Raw genomic sequence first — 22011 nt, forward strand, 5'->3', positions numbered from 1 at the left:
GACACGTATTTTAGGTAAAGGCGCCAGAACGGTTGTTATATGCGGCGAATAAGTCATCCGCGAGTTTTCATCTTTTAACGTTATGTGGCACTGTATTTGTTGCTCTGTACTGTATACGCTGACTGCAGGCGGGGTGGGAGCAATAAGAGGTGTTTTACGATTAGTTCCAATTTCTCTGTCGACAGTTTCTGTGTTTCTTCTGCAAGACTTGTAAACGATGTCTACGAGAGAGAGAGAGAGAGAGAGAGAGAGAGAGTGAACTTTATTGAGAGCTAGCAGTTTAGTCGGTTGGGCCTAGGCCTCCCACGATGGGACGTCGGATGTCTACGAGTTTTTTTGTTTTGTTTACATCGTCTTGCTTCCGCACAAACATGATGCCAGAGAACGGATGACGCTGTCCTCTCACTATAGGGTTCTACGCATCTCCTGTCGCTTCTATATGGTCGGATCAATAGAATGACATATATTGGCACGCAGCATATTTCAACGTGCAGATGCGCTTCTTACACCGTGTTGAGATGTGCGCAACAGTTCATCACAACACGCAGTCATGTTTGTCTTCTTTTCGTGTCGCTTTTATACGCTTCGACGGCGTTGGGCGATAGGCATGAACTTGTAGATTTTTTTCTTCTTCTTCCCATTCAAACTGCTGTCGCGCGGCGCCACTGCTAGCGTTGGTCGTAATGGGTGGCCACTGTTTCGGCACTTTCATAAGCACTTGTCTTCTCCACACCACCAGTGTAAAAGTGGGACAGCTATAGAGTGAAACTGCCGCCACACGCGTCGTTCGCTGTCGAAACACCATAGGCTGCCCATCGAACTTCGGGTCAAAGACGAATGGCGCAAGGTGCAAAGCGCGCGCGCGCGCGCACTCTCCCTAACGGAAGTTTTGTCCGTGGCGGATTGCTCCATGGTTTCGCGACGACAACAACTGCCCTCCGTTGAAGACAAACGCGAAAAACCGAAGAGGGCGCTTCGGGCGGAAATAAGCATGCTGTGCGGTGACGAAACGGCCAACAGTATACAGGAAAGAAAAGGCTATAAACGAAACCACGAGACAACGGGTTACGCAGTCACTGCCAGCGACGCACGCACACACTCCTTTGCGGTTGTTTAAAGCGCCGCTCGGCATCCGAAGGCGCATTGCGCAAACGTCTGTGAGAACCGCTCAACCCCGTCGCAGCGGTCAGCGCGTGTGTGCGTTGGCCTACGAGCTGTCTGCGACGCGTCCGAGGAAGTTCCGTGCAGCACTACCTAAATGGCACCTCCCCAGAGCAAGTGCACTCGAAGAGCGAACACGCCGAAACTCAAACTTGATTTCCTTTGAAGTCGGGCACGTAACGGACAGGAAGAAGTTAAGTGGCGGTGACGTGTTCGTAGCGTGCGCGCATTGATAAACGCACGGTATTTGGTGCGCCGTGCCGTGAGGTCTGCTCTGTACATGCGATCTAGAGCGTGTTTAAGACAGCCGCACCTCTCGAAGGAACTCAGCGGGGACCACACTGCACCCAAGTAGAGAGAGGGAAACTCGCGGCTGGCTCTTCGCGCCGAGTCATTAATGCAGTGGGTCCGGCTGCAGGCCCCCACTGTTCCTCTTTCCCGGGCGGCGAAGCGTAATCGACGCGCGGCTGGTCGGAAGAACGATCAGCTTCCTCTGGTCAACGGTCCGGAGAAGAATGCGCGCCCAGTCGGGGCAAGAACAAAGGCATGCAGCCTGGGAGGAAGGGAAGCGAGTGGGACCAGAAGTGGCGCCGACGACGCGTCTGTTGTAAACACGTCGTGCGACGCAATGACGCTCCATGGGGCCAGCCACCACCAGGTGGAAGAAGTATGCGAGCTGGGTACAGGGATGGCGCGCTCCTAATAAAACGTGTACGAGACCTTGCGGTCGCTTCGCTTTTCCGCGCAACTCGCCTCCGGCGACTGCGCGCGTCTGGACGACGTCGTCAGCGACGCTCCGCCACCCCGAGCATGTCAAGCCGGCTGGTCACCGTAATCCAGAAGCAGCTGCGTAGCAACAAGAGCGCGACCTTTGCATTCTTACGTTGAGAATGCCGCATTGTTTATTGAGATGGGTTCGTGCGAAGATGTCCTGTGTTGGTCGTCACAAAGCTGACTGCCGGTGTTTCGCGCAACAGGCCGTGATGCTACTATAGCGGGCGCCTCGACGGTCTGCATAACTGTCTACAACCTGGCTGATTCGAACACTTAAATCAAGGCTGCACTATGTAATTCTGGTACAGTGAAACGTCGCAGTAAAAAGTAGTAGACGCCGAAAAAAATTACCCTGACGTGTCACCTGTCGCGAGAGCATCTATTCTGGATAACGTTACGGTAGGAAAGAAGGTCCTTGTTAACTGAATCAAAGGCAAAGAGCAAAGGAAATGAACAAATAAAAAAGAAAAAAAAACAAACGAAAGACGCTCTACGCAAGAGGAGATACACGGATAAGTTGTGAAGTGATTAACGATGGTTTGTCAACGTCAGTGATCAACCTCAAGTGATCAAAGCCACGTGATCAACGCCACGTGATCAACGTCACGTGATCAACGTCAACTGATCAACGTCAGCGGCCTGATGGGCTGCACTGACGAAGGAAAGTCGCCACGACAAAACGTTGCCTCTCGCCTGAGACATTCCTTGTTCGACCACTTCAAGCCTCCATCTTCTTGTGAACTTCTGTCTGGTTTGGATTCAAATAAACCTTCATGCTATAGTGCTTCCCATCAAAAGATTGATTTATCAATGCTGTTCGTAAGTTCGCCTTCTTTTCGTTCAATTGAGAAAGAATTCCACCGTGAACAGATTTGTTTCAGAGCGCTGATGTTGTCTGCTACAAAATCCGCAGGATTCGCTATTTTGATCAATGCGTTATTTAATGAGTGTTCCTTCGTATATCCTACGCTGCAAAAAAAAAAAAAAAAAGAAAAAAGGTACCCGGCTTCTTTTTGACGCTGTTTCAAGGAATGCGGATGAACATTGCCGAGAAGTTTGCTCAACCGAACAGCGATATGCATAGTGGTGAAGCCGAAACCGGAGGCCATACATCTTTCATGGGCTCGATAGCGTGTATCCGCATTTTATGCCAGGACCTCTCCTTCATGTTCAATTGAAATAACAACGTTGTGTTTGGCATCAAGGAGAGCGGACCGTGCCCTGTTATCTCGACCAGAGTCGCAAAGTCCAAAGCACCAAAGTCGCAAAGAGAAAAAAGGAAGAAGAAAAAGCGCACTCAAAGCAGGCCATCTAGGGTACGCCTTAGATTCTTAGAACAACGAAGCTATAGCTATGCGTAGCTAGTCGAGTGGGCACGTTAACCCGGTCCGTCAACGGGAAGATAAGCTTGAAAGCAAAGTAAAAAAAAAGAAACTCCAAAACAAACAAAGCTTTGCCAGGAGGTGGGGAGAGAACTGTCAAATGCCTCCAACATCCTGATCTGCATTCCGGCACTTCCACGAGTATTCGGCTCACGTCCCATCCCGGTATTCAAGTGGTGCCGGGGACCAGCTCGAGCAGCAGAGAGCACTTAAGAAGACAAGGCGAGCAAAAGTAAAGCAAGACAAAGCAGTATTAAGAAGTGAAAAGATGAGTAAGGATGAATTAGTAACGAAGAGTTGAACGAACTACTAAAACCTGGCTTCTGTGTCCTTCCGGTGGACATTCAGAAGAGATGACGTACCGCATGAGGCACATCTTGTCTCCGGCGTGGACGAATATGCCTCCCTCCGGTGCATTATTCAGGGGCTGTTTATGCCCTCTGGCAGCTAAATAAGACCTGAGGCGAGATATCAAGACCACGCACGCACGGTTCCGGTGTTTTAGTTTGAATGACACGGAGAGCTCACTGCTACTCGGCGAGGACAGAGATCTTCAATAAAGCGAAGGAGAAGCGGGGTGTACGGTTGACAAGAACAGGTGAAAGTTGGCGAGTGTTCCAGCTTGGCTGTGGTTGAACATACTCTTTCAAGTGGTGAGGGGACAAAGGGCCAGAAAATACAAGCGGAGCAAAATGAAGAAAAACACGCACACGCGTGTCAAGAAAGAGATGATGAGGACACGAGAAAAAGCAGGGAGGTTAGCTAAGATTGCATAAGTTTGCTGCATCACACAGAGAGAATAAACTCGCAAGAACCATCGCCACCTGTTGCGCAATCCTGAGGCTAGGAATAAAAAGTATGTGTGCTCTTTTAACACATAAGCGCTGACGTCGGTTGGTATGGACCTGCTTGTTCCATAATTGTCTGTTCCGATAGCCTCGGTCAGCGGTTAGGCGCAAGTTCGTCTACTAAAATACTGTGGTTGCAGAAAATGTGAGGATGCGGCCTCTCCTAAAGTCAAGGGTGTTGACGTATGAGGTCGTTTGGGTTTTACCCATACAACCGACTCCTCCGGGCGCTATCAGTATATGACGAATGGCAACGTGCCTGCTATCTTCTCGACCGCACTTTGTCAGGTCTCGGCCTTGCGAGAACTAATGGCAGGTTCTTTACCAAGAAGCCTCTATGGGCCCTTATACACATCTTAACTTATGCAGCGACCGTACCTATACTACTTTATCGAACTCCCCGCTACCCCCCCCCCCCCCCCTTCCCCCTATCCCACCACCATTTTCAGGTATTCCAGATAGTAGATGATAGCTCGGCACTGCCATGAAGAATGTGCTCTCAAGGTGACCGGTAAGACGAGTACTCATCAGGTATAAAGCAGTTCACGCAACGTCCAAAATAAGGAAAAGAGAGGGCAAACTTGATTGATATTTACGAGGGTATTCAGCATGCTCTCAGGAAGTGCTGTCCTACTAAAATTCCTTCTCGCCTCCTCTGATTGGTTTCAATTGAGATCGCATCCTCTCTTCTTCGTCTTTATTAGATTTGAAACATGGGAAGTTTGGCCACAGAAAGGAACGGCTATCCGAATAGCTTAGGTAAGAAAACCAATAAAAAGAAAAATAGGTGATGAATATACAAACATTGTCAAAAGTATATGACAAAATAGCTAAACACTAACAGTACAAGCTTGTGGATCACGGAGGAAAACAGATAAAAAGACGAAAAAAAAATGTTATAAAACATAAAAGAGCAACATAAGGTAGAATAGGTTAATGGAATATGGTGGAAATTGAAAGTGCGCCTATAAACATCGCAAGCAATTTGTCGATCCACACTACACGAGAAATTCTCGTAGAGCCTCGAGAGCCAATGTCTGTTTGTTGAGGCATAATCAAGGTGCAGGCATGGTAATATTGTGGTCATTCAATGAGACAGCGCTCAACGAAAAATTTTCTGTTTCTCTCACAGGAGAGAACATTGCGGCATTCGAGTGTCCCTGACAGCACCCCAGTCTCCCAGCAGAAGTCCGAGACACGGAACAGGTGCTTAGTTAGCGAACGAGAACCGAATTGCTATAGCTTCAGAAAAAAGTAAATAAAGAAAAAGGAAGTGGGGCGAATCGAAAAAGGGCGCGTCCACGGCTAGGACGGAGGAGCGTTGGCGGGCCACAGCCGCTATGTAGCTGCGCCGCGGGGTGACCTGTCCGCAAATAAGTATGCGTAACGCCCCATGCGTGGTCCCACTCAGTGAAGGGAGTCGCCCAGGCCTCTCGCGCGTCTGCAGCGCCATTCGCGCTCGGAAAAAAAAAAACAAGGCGACCCTTTCTGGTGACCGGCTCAACCCTATCGCTCATTCGAATCACGGCGATGACGAGCCCCGCTGCCGGCCACTTTCTTTTTTGTCTCTTCCTAAAGTTCGGTATACATATGACCGCAAGGCACACGTATATACCCCTCAAGCGCAAACGCCGACGGGGGGTAGCTTCGTTAAAATTCACAACCCTAGTGGGCGGCAGGCAGCGGAGGGCCGCGCTCTGGAGAGAAGAACGATAAGAGAGTCGTCAGCGCGTCTCCGTGCATTCCCGTGCTCTTCGCCACGAGCCACTAAAGAGGCAAAGATCCGCTCGAGAATTCCTGCTGCTCGCGCGCACACAAGATGAGATCGAGCTCGCACGTACGTGCGCGACATGAGTGTCTTGTGCAACCGCGGGGGCGATAATGCGCGCGCTCTCTCAGACAAGCTCCGCTCCTGCATCGGTCGCTTGCAAGGACGCGGAGTCCTAAAGCTAAATATAATGAATTCTGCGAACCTTTCCGAAGCGCCGCGCGAAATTCCTGTCCACAGGCTCGTCCCCTATCTCAGTGCATCGCGCTCGGGCGTGGTGCCTCTCGGCGCGCGAATGGTTCGCCCTGTCGTGCCTGAGAGGTGAAGGTTGGCCCCCCTGAAGACATTGTTAAAGGCGTGTCCCGAAGAGGCTAAGGAAAAAAAAAATCAAGAAACGCGTGGTTGTCAAAGGAGAAATACGCGCGCGCCATCGTGCGGTGCAACGCGGGGCTGGACACACACGTTGTGGTGCGGCTCTTCTCTGCGGGAAACCCAATAAATAGGAAACCGCGCCTCTGGATCGCCGCGTCGTTGTCTTCCGCGGATTTCGATTGAACCCGGCTTTATAGGCGCCCCGCAGGAACCGCCACCGGGCGGCACCGATCGACGATGGCGGCCGGATCGAGGCCTCCTCCGCACCCGACTAGCCTGCCAGACAGTATACTCGCGAGTGTGCGTGCATGCACCGCGACAGCGCCGCTCGCCCGCGCGGGGATTAGCGCCGTTTCCCGTAATCCTTATCCCCACACAACGGGGGCCTGCGCCGCGCCCGACAGCGCGACCCGGACGCGAAGCACTGCCGAGACGGCAGCGCGACGCGACGTCCGAAGAGACGCCGAAACGCGTCCACAGCTCATCCGCCGCTCCCGCGCGAACCACTGGAACGACAAGCCCTTCGAAGAGGCTCGCCGCCTACAGCGAGCTCGTGAAGCGAGAGAGAGAGAAGCTTCAGACAGACGTTGCAGCATGTCTCGAGACAAGCCGATGCCGAGCGGCTGCTGTCGGTTTCCCCCTTGCCTTTTTTCCAATTTGCATAATAATAGGGCCCTGTAGGTAACAAAGCACGCCTCTGTCGTTTGGGGACCGACCACGCGCGCGCGGCTATATGTCTAGCGCGAGCCGCGCGTGGAACTCTGCGCTAGTTCGATCGGCGTTTATATAGTATGTATACTAAAGTCCAGGTGGGTTTTACGGCTGAGAGGCTGGCCGACGCCGCGCGAATATGCAGTCAGGTCGCCTCGCCTTGGCGTGAGCAAGCGCAGCGCGCGCTCCACTAATGAGCAGCTTTTCTGCTCTGCGCCAGCGGCGGCATATATGCGCAGTGTGACCGCGAGAACGAAGCCAGCCGCCGCTTCCTCGACACGCTCGCTTCGCGCGCGCCCTTGAATTGATCTCGAAGCGCGAGCAGCTGCTTTTCCCAGCAACTCGGGAACGCGCGTGGTCACATTCCTCAGTCGTTTCCCGTGCCCCGCTTTCTTACCGCGACGGTATACGATTGAGGAAGAAAGACATAAAGAGGAGAAAGCCACTACTTCTCCACTCGCTCGACAGTTGCCATAATTTTTTTTGGCGTTTCGTAAATTTCGTCTGAATTGAAGGAGCACAATCACGCTTTAAAGAAAAGGAGGACCTTGGCGTTGGCGCGCACACCCGCACGCAAACGCCCGCACGCACACGCCCGCACACGCACGGACACACGCACCTGTTCTTCGAGATAGCTCACTAAGACGTCTGGTCGCCTAATACGGCAAAACGTTCAACTTTCGTTTCTTCGCCACCACAGTAAACTGTGCACTGCAGAACGCAAGCCGCTTTTCGTCCGTTTCCCACGTTTCGTACAAACAGCCTGTTTTTGCTTCAGGATGTGTCCGCAACGTTCCTACTCAAGCACTGCGGAAGGACGTCAACAAGAAGACAAAAAGAAACATGCCGAAGATGCACTCAGTTACGTACAGAACCAGTCATTAAGGAGTATATTTGCTCTCAAAAATCAAATATAGGCCGACGGCAAAAATATCAGAAGACGCTTATACCTTTAAGACTAACCCTTTTCTTCTCGAAGGAAAGCTAAAGATTCCGCCTTCCGGAGCATTTGGCCTTCGCATTCGCAGGAAATATCTGGGCGTGGCAATAAGAGAGCGGATTACTTTCCTGAAGAACGAATTAAGGAAAACAAAAGAGACAACGAGGGTAGTGGAGTGAATATTAAGTTGAATTCTTCGTGCTCACAGTCAGCGCAGTCGTCCCACTGCGAGCACAGTTTGGACGACGCGCAATGGTTCTGCCCCGGCACAGATAGCAGCCAGATGTCTAGAACGGAAGGCTGGCACATTCCTTTCTTCTGATCAATTCTGGCGGTGTTCCTAAATAGCTCCTAGAGCCAGAGTGTAGTCGTGCAAATGAGATAACGACGGCCAGCATAAACCGCTACACTGAAAGGCGTCATAATTTTCTTTTCGCATGTGTCGAGCCAAGCGGAAGCTCTCCGAGTCCGATACGAAAATTCATTCGCACCTGATCTGTTCGAATGGTGCGAGTGCCTGATTTGTCGCTATCTTTTCTAAATTTAGAAATACAGGTGTTCTGACACCTGTATCTTTCGCAGGTGCATGTGCGACATGCGAGAGCTCGTTGGTTTTGTTTTATGCGTGCGTGCGTGCGTGCGTGTGTGTGTGTTGAAGAAGGTCACATCAGAGCTTATAAACATGTTTGTAGCATTGGCGTAAGTCCTCGTGTGAGCGTGCATGACGAGCAGTAATTAATTTAGCGCCAAAAACACGCTCGCAGCAAAGGAAGGACAGAAAAGACAGGACGAGCCGTTCGTCCCTGTCGTAATGTCCTTGCCTTACAGTGATCGAGTTGCGCTAATTTAATTACCGTTCGACATGCATCAACTAGCCCTACTGCAAGTAGCACTGGAACGTGCGTTACTCCGCTCTAGTTTCCTGTGTGTGGCACGGATACAGTTGTAATTTCTATTAAGGAAAAAAAATAAAGAAAAAGAAGAAATAGATTTTATAACTTTCAACCTGCTCACAACGAAAGCGGGGATGAGAAACGACTAGCTGATTATGTCGGTCAGCTATACGAAAAAAAAAAAAAGTGAAGCCACGCATAAAAATAATTAATTTGACCAATTCGCTACGACCCTATTTTTGATGAGCGGAATTAGCGCAACAGAGGACACACGCAGTTGAGTAGGGCTTATGTTCGTCTCCCCTTCCGGTGGTTTTTTTTTTTTTTTTTTTTTTTTTTTTTGCGCGAGTTCCCCTCGCCAGCTAGGAACGATAGAATATTTCAACGGTTAGTCCTTCTTGGCCCTACTTTTGATCGGTGAATCTGGGGCGTTTCTAGTGAAGAAAAGAAGAAGAAGGAAAAAACAAAGAAAACCTACAGAATGAGTTCATTGAAACGTACATATTGTATAGGAATTGTAAATCTTCTGCACATAACCACGAAAGTGGCGTTTCGCCTACGATGACCCAGTATGACTTTACTTCACCAGACGATTCTCCCTCAAGCCCTTTTGGCTGCATAAACCGCACATTACGTCGTCAAGCGAAACATAATGGTCTTTTTGGACCAACGGAATAATAACGTAAAGAAACAAGAAAGCTTCAGTTGTCAGCTGCGTAGGCCATATGAGCGAGGCTGAATAAATCGAACTACCGACGTGCAAAAAAAAAAAAAAAATGAAACAAACAAAGAAGGAAAAGGACAAATTCATCATTTCAAAAACTATACGAACGCGCTTTGGGACACAACATCTGACGCTGCAAACTAGAAATTTCCATCTATGTTAATGACCCAAAATTAAGATACGGCCCACCGAAGACGAGCTGTTATAGTAAGCAGTATCGCCGGCTGCACAAGTGTTGCTGTTTAATTTAAAAGGTGAATTAACCTGTCATAACCTACTTTGTACTTACTGTCGTTCGCACAATGAACAAGAGAATAGACGTTCGATGTATTGAACTGACTTCAAGGGCTTCGGCTGCCTGACAATGTGATCTCGCTCTGGAGATGTCCTGCGATAATCGTGCCTCGGTAAACACAGACGCTCTGCGTTGCGAAGCCAGAGCTGGCATTTCATTTAAACCACTGTGTACGCAGTTATTTAGTGTTGTTTACTCGAACTGTCTCAATATTTGCATATCTGACGAGAGCAAACACATTCAATGATTAAGCCAGCAACGTGCTTCATGCGTACCTATAGAGTTTGCCGTTACTCACGCGCTTATCGTTGCGCAGGTGTCGGGCGCCTTTCGCTTTGAGATATGTGTCTAGCAGCTTAACAGTCATTAAGCTGCTAGAATTCGATAATACGCATCTTCTTGCATGTGGGAGCGCGCTAAGCCACACACGCTCTCGGCTTTTGGCGTGCTTCTTGTGACTAATGATCCGAATCAAGCCTAATTAAGACGTCATAGTGATATACGACAGTGAGGCAAGAGCGCTAGGTGCGGAGAACCATCTGTTTGCGAAATATTCGTTTAAGCCTGCAAAAAAATGCGCCCGATGTACTACAAGAGACAGAACGCTGCAGGGTATATGGAATAACACCAGGGGCGGCAGCGGCTTCTCGAAAGCTTTTATGATACGATCACGCGCGCAGCTGAGTATATTGTAACAAAGTACGGAAACTACGTCGACAGAAAGCAGAATGAGGTAGGAAACCCGATCTCCCAGCGTCTCCTTGACTCTACCCCCCCCCCCCCCCCCCCCAAACATGTACAAACACGAGTGCACTACCTCCGACAATAATCGACGATTATCGAAGAGAATTCGATCCAAGGCTTCTTCCGCTCGATCCAAGTAGACCACGTTTGCATATACGGTATAAGGACACAGCCATATACCGCGTCCCCGACGTTTCCTGCAGCCGACGGGCACGGAGACGAAAAATCTCGAACGCCGCGGGAGTGGCTTTACCGAGCTTGCGACAGGTATGGTGAACGATAAATCCCGTCTTAATCACCATCGATCCGAGCTCGGTGGTTCGCCAGGAAAGCGCTCGGTATGGCGGTTTTAGCGTTCCTTTACCCTTCCCGCTTCGTTACTTACTTTTATGCCGCACTTCATTTAACTATCTGCACGACCTTGCAAACCAGGCGGCCTTGCGAGAAATGTGGCTTTTTCTATATGGCCGCAGAACGGCGGCAGCTACAGGATAAGTGACGCGTAAAACTGCAAACCATCGCGAAGTCTCGACGCAGAACGAGACCTTGGTTGCGCGGTGCGCAAATCGATAAGACGAATGTTGTGGGACGGTGTCCAAGCGATCGTAATACCGCTCACTGCATAGCACGGTAGCTACACAGAGAGATACTGTCACAAAGTACGAAAAAAAAAGAAAACAAAAAGAAATAAAGAAGAAAGGAGGCTAGGAGGAAAAGCTATGCAGCGCCAAAATTTGTTATCCAGCTGTCACTCAACCTAAGCCTGCTAAGCCAACAAAAGGTGCCCCCAGGACACGCTGCAGGCTCTATAAAAGGCGGCCCAATTGGCCATGGAAGATGTAGCCAGTTATGGCAAATCGTTTATGGAGGTAATATTTCAAGCCCTGGAGCAGCTGAAACTACCACCCTTCTCAAATAGGTGAGTTGAAACACGAAGAGGAAGAAAGAGAGATAGCGATAGAAGCAAGAAAAGGAAAGGAGGTTAACCATACGCACGTCCGGTTTGCTTACCCTGCAATGGGGAAAGGGGCAAATGGGTTAAAAGATAGAGACAAAAGGGAAGAGAGACACCACTATTTGCGCGCACAATTAAAGCTACCCACGAAGTCTAGAATAGAGACCTGTCGACTGCAAGTAATGTAACAACGAATTCATTGCTTTCTCCGCCAGTGACGCGCACGGCCATGGTTCAAGAATATTGGCTTCAGAAAACGGTCTTGAGTCCAGCAGGTTTAATGCTGTCCGGAGAGGGCAAATAACAGCAGCAAAAAGCACGTGACGATAGCTTCAGAGCGGCACAGAAAGTCAAGTTTGGTTTGGTTTTTGTTTGGTGCCTATATGGGCATGGCTAAACCCATTGTGCGGGATCGGCCATGAATCGGGTGGCAGTGAAGACGACGTCGGCAAAGCGACCTTTGTTCATCGTCGTCTTCTCTTCTTCCATCTGTCTACGTCGCGCTGAAGCTATCGTGACGTGCACCATACGCGCTGACTAAACCAAATACGTCTACTAGAGCGTTAATTCCTGTTCTCTGGATGCTGAAACTAAACTTCCCTTCTTGTTCGCCAAAGAGGAAAAGGGGAATGCCTACTAACTACGCAATGTGCCACTATACGCTTCATTTTGCAGGAGATTGAAATTGCGCTTTTTTCTGAGATGAAAACTAATGATGTTATCTGAAATTGAGGAGGCCGGCAACTGCACTGCTACGCACGCGCCACGGCGAGTCCACTGCGGCTTAAAGAGCTTAAACTGCAATAAATAACTTACTGCCGGGAGCAAGGGCAGGTCGTTCTGAGGCCTACTGTAATTGTGCTGACACCTGCTCGTGCGGCCCTGCATGGTGCCATACAGGGGAACGTGGAGCACGACGACAGCGGCGAGCGAACACACATCCGAGCAAGCTTATCGCTAAGAAATAATACAGGCTGCGACGCGCCCAACAGTTTAATAAATGGCCGGTCAGAACGTACGGCGCAGTGCGAACAATCAGCGCTGCGGGGCTCAACTATATACTGCCCGACCCTCGGAAAGATCCTTAAGGGCGCCGAGAATACGACTTAATTAAAGCGCCCTGCCGCTCGCCTGCTGTCATTAGCATGCCATATATGCCTAAAAGGCAAATCGTTTTGGAACATGTACTTAGGGGCAGTGTATCTGATGGCCCAGAAAACTTGGCGCGGTGGGTCCATAAGGCACGGCGAAGGAATCGGCTTCAGCTTGCAGCGCCGGCATAACCCTGGGAACTGCGCCTGGAGCAGCGAACTGACGCTTTACAATTCTAACGGGGCAGTGGCTTCACTTGGGCTCCATGGCGCACTGAATTCCAACAGTAGGCATGCAGAGACAGTCTATAAGATCGGAAGGTCGGCACCTTTCTTTCTTTATTTTATTTGTATAGTCTTGTGTCGACCTTCATTTTGGTTCTTTATTTCCCTTCGTCCCATTCCCTGCGGAGTAGCGTGTAGGCTAATATACGCCAGCTATAAACATTGTACTTTTCAAGAAAAAGCTTTCTCTCTCCATCTCTCTCTTGTAGAAGAAGAGCCAGAAATGTGTTTACCCGATATATCAGGAGCCATTGAGATGTCTGCATTGATGACACGGGTTTACCGTTTTAAGCATTATATACAAAATGGTTTAACTGCAGCCAAGAAGTTTACACACCATATGTGCCGCGATAACACCAAGTAGCCCTGAGGCCTAGGCGCATATTGCTTGAATTAGTTCTTTGCACCGCGCTCATTGGAAATAGAAGTGCTTGCTGTGTAGCTCTCTTTTTTTTTAGTCTGCATGCTAAACCAAAAGGAGCTCTTTAGCTGCTTGTGCGGCTCATTCACCAACGCAGGTCAGCGAGCCGCACTGATGAATACTTTTGCGCTTTTGTAAGCAGTGTGATTGAGTTTGAGTGGTTGCTTACCCCGTCCTCGTCTCATATATGATACGACATTGTTTCCGCTCAAGGAATACCTTTAAATGAGGTACACTCAAGCTTGAGTATCTAGCCTGGCCCAACATTGGTGGGAGAAGCAGGGTGGGTGAAAGCCATGTGCGATTTCAAGTAAACTGGTGGAAAGCGACGTGCCCACCATCTAAAGGAGCGCGACTCGCGTATCATTTGCATGAAACACCAACGCAACCCTCTCAACTCTCTTGACCTCAAGCGCGATTGCCAAGGCCGGCGAAGTACGACCACAATATCTAATCTTAGGTTTCGCTCTCTGGTGGAAATCGGCGGGACTGCTTACGCAATGCGAAGTCAGATTCTATACGCGGGTGGCAACTGTCGATCAACGCACTACAAAAATTCCCCGCTATGCGCCACCCCTCGTTAATAAGAGAAATGAGCGCGGAGAGCGTGTTATTTGCAATACGCGCGAAATGGATTTTTTAATTTCAGCGCAAGAAAGAGGAGAGTTACGGGTGTTGAAAGTAAATCTACTCGTTCCTTTCATACTAGCCCACCGCGGGCTTAGCTGCATGGAGCTGGGTAGTGCGTGTTTATGTCTTAAGTGTTTTTACCTACTTCTTTTTTTTTTCTTTCGTCGGAAGAAGGTACTTTGCCCTAAATGCGCAAGGATTTCGACAAATCGTTCACCATTGGATAATGCAGTCTTCCAACTCTTCAAAAAAGAAAAAAAAAGTGCTCTCTCTTTATACCCATCTATAGAGGAGCGCATTCCCCCTATCATTCGCACGTAAAACCCACGCAAAAACTTAATAAATAAATAAAGCAAGTAGTGATGACACTTAATTAACTGGCCAAACCTATCAACTCCCCCAGCATCTAAATACACAACTCGAACACGTAGCCGTTATACTAAACTATGGTGTTGCACGATGCACCGGATCGTGTGCCCGTGACGTATCACCTTTCTACTTGACGCTGCTTTAAGCTTAGGAATCCACGACAGGTGACCGAAGATTGCTCTTCACTCCATCTCTGCCACCCACCTCCCTTTTTTACTTCCTCCTACAGAGTTAAGGACGCCAACGTGACGCGATTTGAATCAACACGCGGTGCTCCACAACAGCAACTGCGCTCTTTGGAAGGTGCCAACGTAACTAGAACTAGTTTGGCCCTCGAAGATAATATATAACGCAGGAACGCGGCGACGAAAACACGATATAAGGGGAGGCGGAATGAGAGAGAGAGAGAAAAAAAATACTGTGGCATTCGGGAGAGCTGCCACACACATTCCGGCTGTCCACATACAGCCGGACGGTCTGAGCAATGCACGCGTTTGGCATTGTCGGTAGGTAGGGGGTAAAAAAATAAAAAAATAATGTGGCAAGGAAGGAATGAACGTGGTCGACTATATACGGAGCTGCGCATGCGCCCTGTCTCGACTTCCGGCTAATCTGAGTCGGCATCTGGCGAAGCACGAGCGCGTGCCTCTCCCCGTGGGCAGCGCGAGCGGCTGCTGCGCGGTCCGCGAGATTGCATATCGAGCACCTGCTTGCGGCGGCGTTGGCCTCCGCCCCGTGGGAGCCCTGAAAACGACGACCGGAATGCTCGCGCACGACAACGCAGGGGGCGCCACAGTGTGGGCTGCGTGCTCAAGCAGATGGTGCACCGAGAGAAAAAGAAGGACAAGAAGACAAGAAATACGGTCTCATATGCGCGCGGAATGAAAGCTATACAGTTGTTGAGTGCGTATACGCCAACTGGCCATTCGTTGCGGGTAATGCAAGGCGTAGGCTCCGCGCACGCATCGAGGGTTGGGCTGTTTCGTTTTGCTTTCTTCTTCTTCGGCCTCTTCTTCTTCTTCTCTCTCTGCGATGTTAACGCTGTGACCCGTACACGACGACGCCTATAAGGAGCATTCCTATAGATAAGCGCAGTCCATTTGCAAGTGTGTGCGAGTTCTTGTTTTGTTTTTGACACCGGCCATCATTGTGGGAATGCGTCGAAAATATATAGGGTGACTAAACATCCCGGACCTTGCGCCGCTGTTCCACATTTAAGTTGGCCTAGTCAGGACGTCCATTGACGCCTGGCAAGACTTAGAGCCATTATATCATTACACCGCTCAATATATTGCCAAAGAGCAGCTGAGTTCAAATTGTCCGGACATTCTCAAGCTTCTTCATTTTTTTTCTGTTTAAAACCATAACAGAGTGTTTTAGGCTATTAGAGAGAATTTTTAGAGACAGTGTAACATGACATACGTCTCTTTAGACTAAGGGCTACAACTAAACGACAGCTTCAGAATAAAATGTGAGAATTGAAATTACGTACTTTTCAAAGCAGGATGGACTCCTTCATACAACAAGCAACTAAGATAAATGTCCTTCTAAGGTGCAGCAGGCACGTAATTAAGAGACACGAAAATACGGAATGACCAAACCTTCGGCCTCTTTTTCAAGCCATTCATACCGAATGGTTCCGCTCTCGATTCCTCAAAGAGTAGGCTCCCAACGTAACGTGACGAGCCGACGGCGGCTCGTCTGTTGCTGATTGGTAGCCTAAAATATCGAATATACCTCGCTGGGACATTACTCTCTGAACCCCCTCGTCGGTCTGGTTTGCGTTATACTTCGCAATTACTACGGCTGAAAATACTGCAACTGGTATCTTTCCGAGCTCTTATTAGCTACAGGAGGTACCAAGCACTTTGACAACCCTGCGCATATTTTAACATATTGAAAAAAAAGTATTCCAAACTAAAAGACCTGGAATCACCTCGTGTCTGGGTCGAGGAGGACTTTTCGCATCGAATTCGAATGATTAGAAGAAAAAAAAAGCTCAGAAATTTTGCATGCAGTGAACGGAAGCCCGGGGAGAAATAAAACTTAATATTTGATAAACTTGCCGTTGGTAATAAATTCTATACGTTAGAATGGAAGTTATGGCCGTGTCTTTCGAGGGGTGTGTAGTTAATTCAATTTTCCTGAGTTCTGGTACTCTCCGACGAAGCACGTTCACTCAGTGAACGAGTGAATATTCATTCGTTCACTCTGGGATCATAAAATCTGGACAAAGTAGTCATGTGTGAGACAGTCTCTGAGGAATCGAGAGCGGAACCTACCATCCATTTATTACGTGTAGAACTCTTGCACCATTGGATGATGACTACAAGTGTGCATATTATACTGTTAGCGGCACGTACAGACGTCAAGTGAACTATAAGTTGCGGCGTTGTTATCTTCATTAGCATTCCAGTCATTTTATCACTAATTTATTCATTTCACTGTTGCCATTTATTTATTTTCATTTTTGTTGTAAAACATAGAGAAACGGAGTAGCCGAGTTCTACTCTATGACTTAATCTCCCCGCAACAACCCATGTATAACTACAGAACAGAACAGTCGTCCGCACCCCCTTTCTTTGCCGGAGTGTGCAGGGCTACTGTGGGCAAGGCAAAACAGCACTCACCGGACCCTTCATCGGGCGTGTCTCTGGGCAGCGGTGACTCGGACGAGTCCTCCGGTTCGGACCTGTCGCTGTCCAGCTGGCTGCTCTCGGTCAGCAGCTCGCTGCCGGTCTCTTCCTCGGGGATGGTGTCCATGTCGCTGCCCGCACCCTCGAGCAGCGCCGCGGCGTCGGCAGCCTCCGATGGATGCTGCGAGCCGCTGCAGCAGCCTTCGACTGCGGCCCGCTCCTCTTCGGGTGGCGGCGGAAGCGCACCGTACATGCCTGCCGCTACGTCGAAGCCGGGAAGACACACGTCCGTGTCGGGGCTGTCCAGGAGACGACCTTCCATGACGACGTCTTCCGTAGCGCGTGCTACGGCGTCGTCGGTCTCGTCTGTATTGACAAAAGGGTAACTTTCGTTGGCTGGTTGATCGGTCGCCTGTGGCTTATTATAGTTAGCTTTCGCGCTGTGTTCATAATAGAGACGATCGCTCGCGGGTGCGGTAGCTGGCGTTGACCAAAAGCCATTGCCGAAATAAACGATTTTGAGAATTCAAACTTAATAAGCCATCGCAGCAGCGAGCGACGGAGGCACTGCTACAATTCTTAAGTACAACGAACCTGCAAGAACGACTGTAACCCTAAACGGTGTTTATTGTTTTGAACGTACTCCTGTGTTGTGGTAATATGTCTTTGCTTCTCTCTTTACTTTTTTTTATCTTCCCCTACCCCGTCCCTCACTGTTGGGCAACAACCCCCCCCCCCCCCCTTTTTTTTTGTTAACCTCCTTAACTACCCATCTTTTTTTTTCTTCGTATCTCTCGCTGCTTGGCTTAAAGCGCATGCGCTGCAGAAAGTAAACAGAGCAGATTGCTTCGCTACATACAAGATGGACACGTGTTTACGACGTTATGGCGCTTAGCACAAGGTTGCGGGTTAGATTCCTGCAGAACTACGACTACCGCACTGCATTGAGGGCGTCATGCGAAATCACTCGTGTGCTGCAACTCAGATGCAAGTTAATTTCTCAGAGGTGGTCAAGCTTAATCGGTAGCCGTCCATTACGGCGTCTCCTATCGCCCTCGTGTTAATTTGGCATGTAAAACCCCTCTGACCATCTTACACAAGGTGGCGAGTTCAAAATCAGCTGGATGAGTGGTTATAACACAGATCAAAAGTTAGGTATAAAGTGGCGATCATCATTTATTAGCATTGGAGCTAATCAACCATGATACATTTGGAACTGGTTTTACCACGCCAAAGAGATCGGCAGTTTGAAGTGAGCCCTTCATCCCAAACCACAATAGTAAGTATTTCATTATTAAATACTCCATTCTATACCATCTAGATCATGAATCGACACGAATAAAATACCAAGCGGGAAGCATTAACAATGGTAGCACAAGTGATGTCGCTGGAGCCGCATGAGGAACAGGCCAAAGTCCCCGATAACCACCACAATCGAATAAATAAGTTTGCGATAGGCCAAGTTTGACATCCGAATACGTTTATAAAATAATATAAACTGGCCTTACTAATCTTTCCACACTTGCACACCACCTGGCAGAAATTGCTAGGTATCGCGCGCTCGCGCGAAACAGCGGCACTCACCTAAACCGAAAGCGCTGCGGCTCTCAATATCTCATTTAACGTTGCTCCTTGTTGGGCTAGTTGGTTCTTATTAATTGAAAAGATAAATGAACGTGATATGAAAAGGAATGCTGAAACACGTAGACAATACTTCTACATGTCTTGTTTACGCGCTTGTAACCCTGTCTTCATCCTCCTCGCGCGTTGATTAATCTTTTCCATAGATAACTGTAAAAATATTGAGCTGATGTGAAGGAGTACAGCGCCACGCAGTGCTGCCTTTATTCTGTTTCGCTGCCTGCGCGCCCGCCACCTCGTTCATTTGCGAGAGTCGTGTCGAAACAGACGTGGTCGGTTGTCGCTGCGCGCTAAACTTGATATCTTACGTTGTGTTTTGTAGCAATAAACTACGTTATCGCTGTTAATACAATGTGCGACGCTTCTATTCTCATTCGAATGGGTTCATCTCAACATACACCCGCTGCTATCTTTCTCACTTTTTCGAAAACGACGAGGCCGAACAAGGAAGGTTACTGTAAGAAGAAGCAATAAATATTCGACTGACAGTTCAACTGATAACGTGGACTGCAAGATATAACTGGCTAGACGTAACTCTACCACATAAGTGGCGCATTTTGCTTTATCCAACCTATAGCGTTGAATCCTTCAATACACCTAATGACTATTAGTACTGTGTGCTCGGGCTGTTCAACGAATAGCCCAGACACGCTTTTATTCATCACACTTCTGTTACACATCGGCGGCGTAAAAGACACAGGTCAGCATGTAGTGAGGTGCGGAATCGACAATCCTATAGACTTATCTATGGACTTGTGTACAATGAGAAAATGTAGAGGACATCAACCTTTTGTTGCAGTTGATTGGTAAGCCACGCTGCAAGTATTTACTTGTCGGGAAGTAGACAAAGGCTATCGGTGTTAGGCTCCTGTCAGCACCAAAATAGTTCCTCCTTGGGAGACGGACGCCCAAGTGTCTTATCTTTGAACGCGTACCTTCACAAGACCTCGACATTTGCTTTGCATTTGCCGGGTTCATACAGGCGTGATAACGTTCAGACAAAAATAACACCGTACCCATCAGACTGAAATATTCCGATAAGTTGTAGCATGGCTGCACATGTTCAGGTGACACCCCCATCAGAAACAGCGGGCCGAGGACGATTGCGGCCAAAATTATTATTAAAGGGCGTGCGATAGTTGATCACGAGCAGCGAGTCAAGCGAGTCGAATGGGCCATGTGTAGCGACAAACAGGCGGACCTTTGCTTTGAAAAGTGCAGAACTTGACTCCGCGGCAACCTTTGAGAAGTGACCCCTACACCTATACGTATTTCCATGCAAGCTCCCTTGTGTGATGTTCTCTCGCAATGACGCACATGGATAGAGCTCAAATTCACGAAGCACACAACAATAGACTGGATACACGAAAAAATATTGTTCGGGCGCTGATATTGCCAGCAGGTGTTTTCAAGGCTGTAGGTCTACCAGAAGCTAAATACCTCATTTTACTGAACAAGGTGTGTTGTTTGCATAGCTGGTTCTAGCACAACAACAATTATTAAGCACGCTAGCTTTGTGGGACCCAGACCCACAAACCCAGTAAATTATTCATGACATTTAAGCGCTGCAATATCGTGCTGCTATATTTATATTTTTCAGATTATTCACGTAGCACCAGCGTCACACTCTTAAAGCAGCGTGCTGATCTCGAGTGCTTATCAATTCGTCGCACAATATGTGGTTTCACACTCTTTCGTAAGCTTTATTACTATCCACCCCGTCCCGACGATTTCTTTCATAACCGGTCTGCTATACTCCATCGTCGTGCTCGTCTTCTCAAAATAATAAAAAAAAATTCACCGACGATTATGATACTCCCTAATGCGAAATTTGAGTGCAGCTGTAAATGTGTTTTCATTTCGTGATATATTGGCTGACACGGACAATCTGTCTCGTGCGGCACGTTGCAAACGGAGCGACGTGTGGCGCGACTGCCTCGCTAATCGGGAGATCACGAGAGCCAGCGCGTGAGTGACGCGCGGGCGCGACTCACAGCAGCCGCCGCCGACAAATCTGCCAGACGACGCGTGCTACTCTGGCGCCATCTCGTAGCCATCGTCGCCGCACTACGCTCTTCTTCTCACGCTTTCGCCATACCCTCCTCCGCTTTCCACCTCATGGTTCCTTCCACCGCACCCTCCTCTCCGCTTTCCTCCTCGCGTCTTTCATCCTCCGCTGTGATCCGCGTTCGCTTTCATCTTTCGCTGTGCTCGTTCGCTCGGTTACGCCACCGACGCTCCCAGCATGAACGGGCGCCTAAGAGCTGCGCTCCAAAACCTGTAACTTGCCGCACATCCCGATACGCTTAATCTTTCATACCACGCGCTACAGCTGAGTGGAATAACCTGCCTTCCCACATTGCAACTGAACTTGACTCTAACGAATCTCAAAAGCTCGTTCGCATGTCCTGACAGCTAGTAATCTGTGCTCAGCTTCTCTCTGTTTTTTCTGTACTTACTAAGTACTTTCTGTACTTACTGTACTTCTGTACTTACTGTACTTACAGTGTGCTCTGTTTTGTAGTGTAAAATTCCTGTGTTTGCAATGTATACTTTCAGTGATCTTATTTTTTTATATTTATAACGCATGCCCTCTACTTACATGGCATTTGGCTGTGTATTCCGTTTTTGCCGTGATTTATTGCAGAGTACTCAGTGTATCGTTGTAGTGAATCTTTATTTTATTTTGCATGGCATATCTGTATTTGAATATTAAGTCTATGTTGATTGCACCACTGCCCGGCGTATACATTGAAGTTGCTGTAGTGAACAAACCCTTTACGACAGCGAACGAAAGTTTGTCGATAGCCGCAACTTTCTTACCGCCCCTACCGGGCTCTTCGAAAGGTTCAGCAGATCATGATCCCAGTAACTTCCCGCATCATCAGCTGTTTGGGGGTCTCACACAAGCAGTACAAGAAAGAAATCGCACGACCGCGTGGTGGTGCTCGCTACAAACGGCGAACAGAGATCAATCTGCAACCCACTCGCATAGCATGAGATCACCAACCTCGGTATCCGCCACAGGAATCCAGCATGTCGTCCGGAATTGAGTCGTCGCTACCGCTCGGCTCGTCAGCCCTGCGCAGAGACGAAACAGAAAGGAAAGAACGATAATGTTTTATCAGGGCATAAACACTTGACTTCAAACGAGCATGTTACTGCGCTCAGCACTTTGTTCACCATGTTCGGCATTACAGAGCGCTTGCGAGGCACCGGTGAGGATAAGCAGTCGCACGAGCGATAGAGGTCGGTCACGTCGACCGCCCGTAAATTCCGAGAGCAAATACGGCAGGTTTTATAGAGCCTGTAAATGGTCGAACCCGACGTTCGCATTATGTCGCTATACGGCATGCCATGCCACTACACGC

At 48.8% G+C, this 22011-nt stretch overlaps 1 protein-coding gene across 1 annotated transcript in view; it reads right to left on the reverse strand.

Moving 5' to 3' along the window:
- LOC119442424 (uncharacterized) overlaps positions 1-22011 on the reverse strand; it is a 204871-nt gene that overhangs the window by 83803 nt on the left and 99057 nt on the right. The window contains 2 exon segments of the mRNA XM_037707301.2: positions 16994-17365; positions 21651-21721. Coding sequence (XP_037563229.2) covers positions 16994-17365; positions 21651-21721 — 443 coding nt within the window.

This window comes from Dermacentor silvarum, chromosome 2, assembly GCF_013339745.2.
Source record: "Dermacentor silvarum isolate Dsil-2018 chromosome 2, BIME_Dsil_1.4, whole genome shotgun sequence".
Lineage (NCBI taxonomy): Eukaryota > Metazoa > Arthropoda > Arachnida > Ixodida > Ixodidae > Dermacentor > Dermacentor silvarum.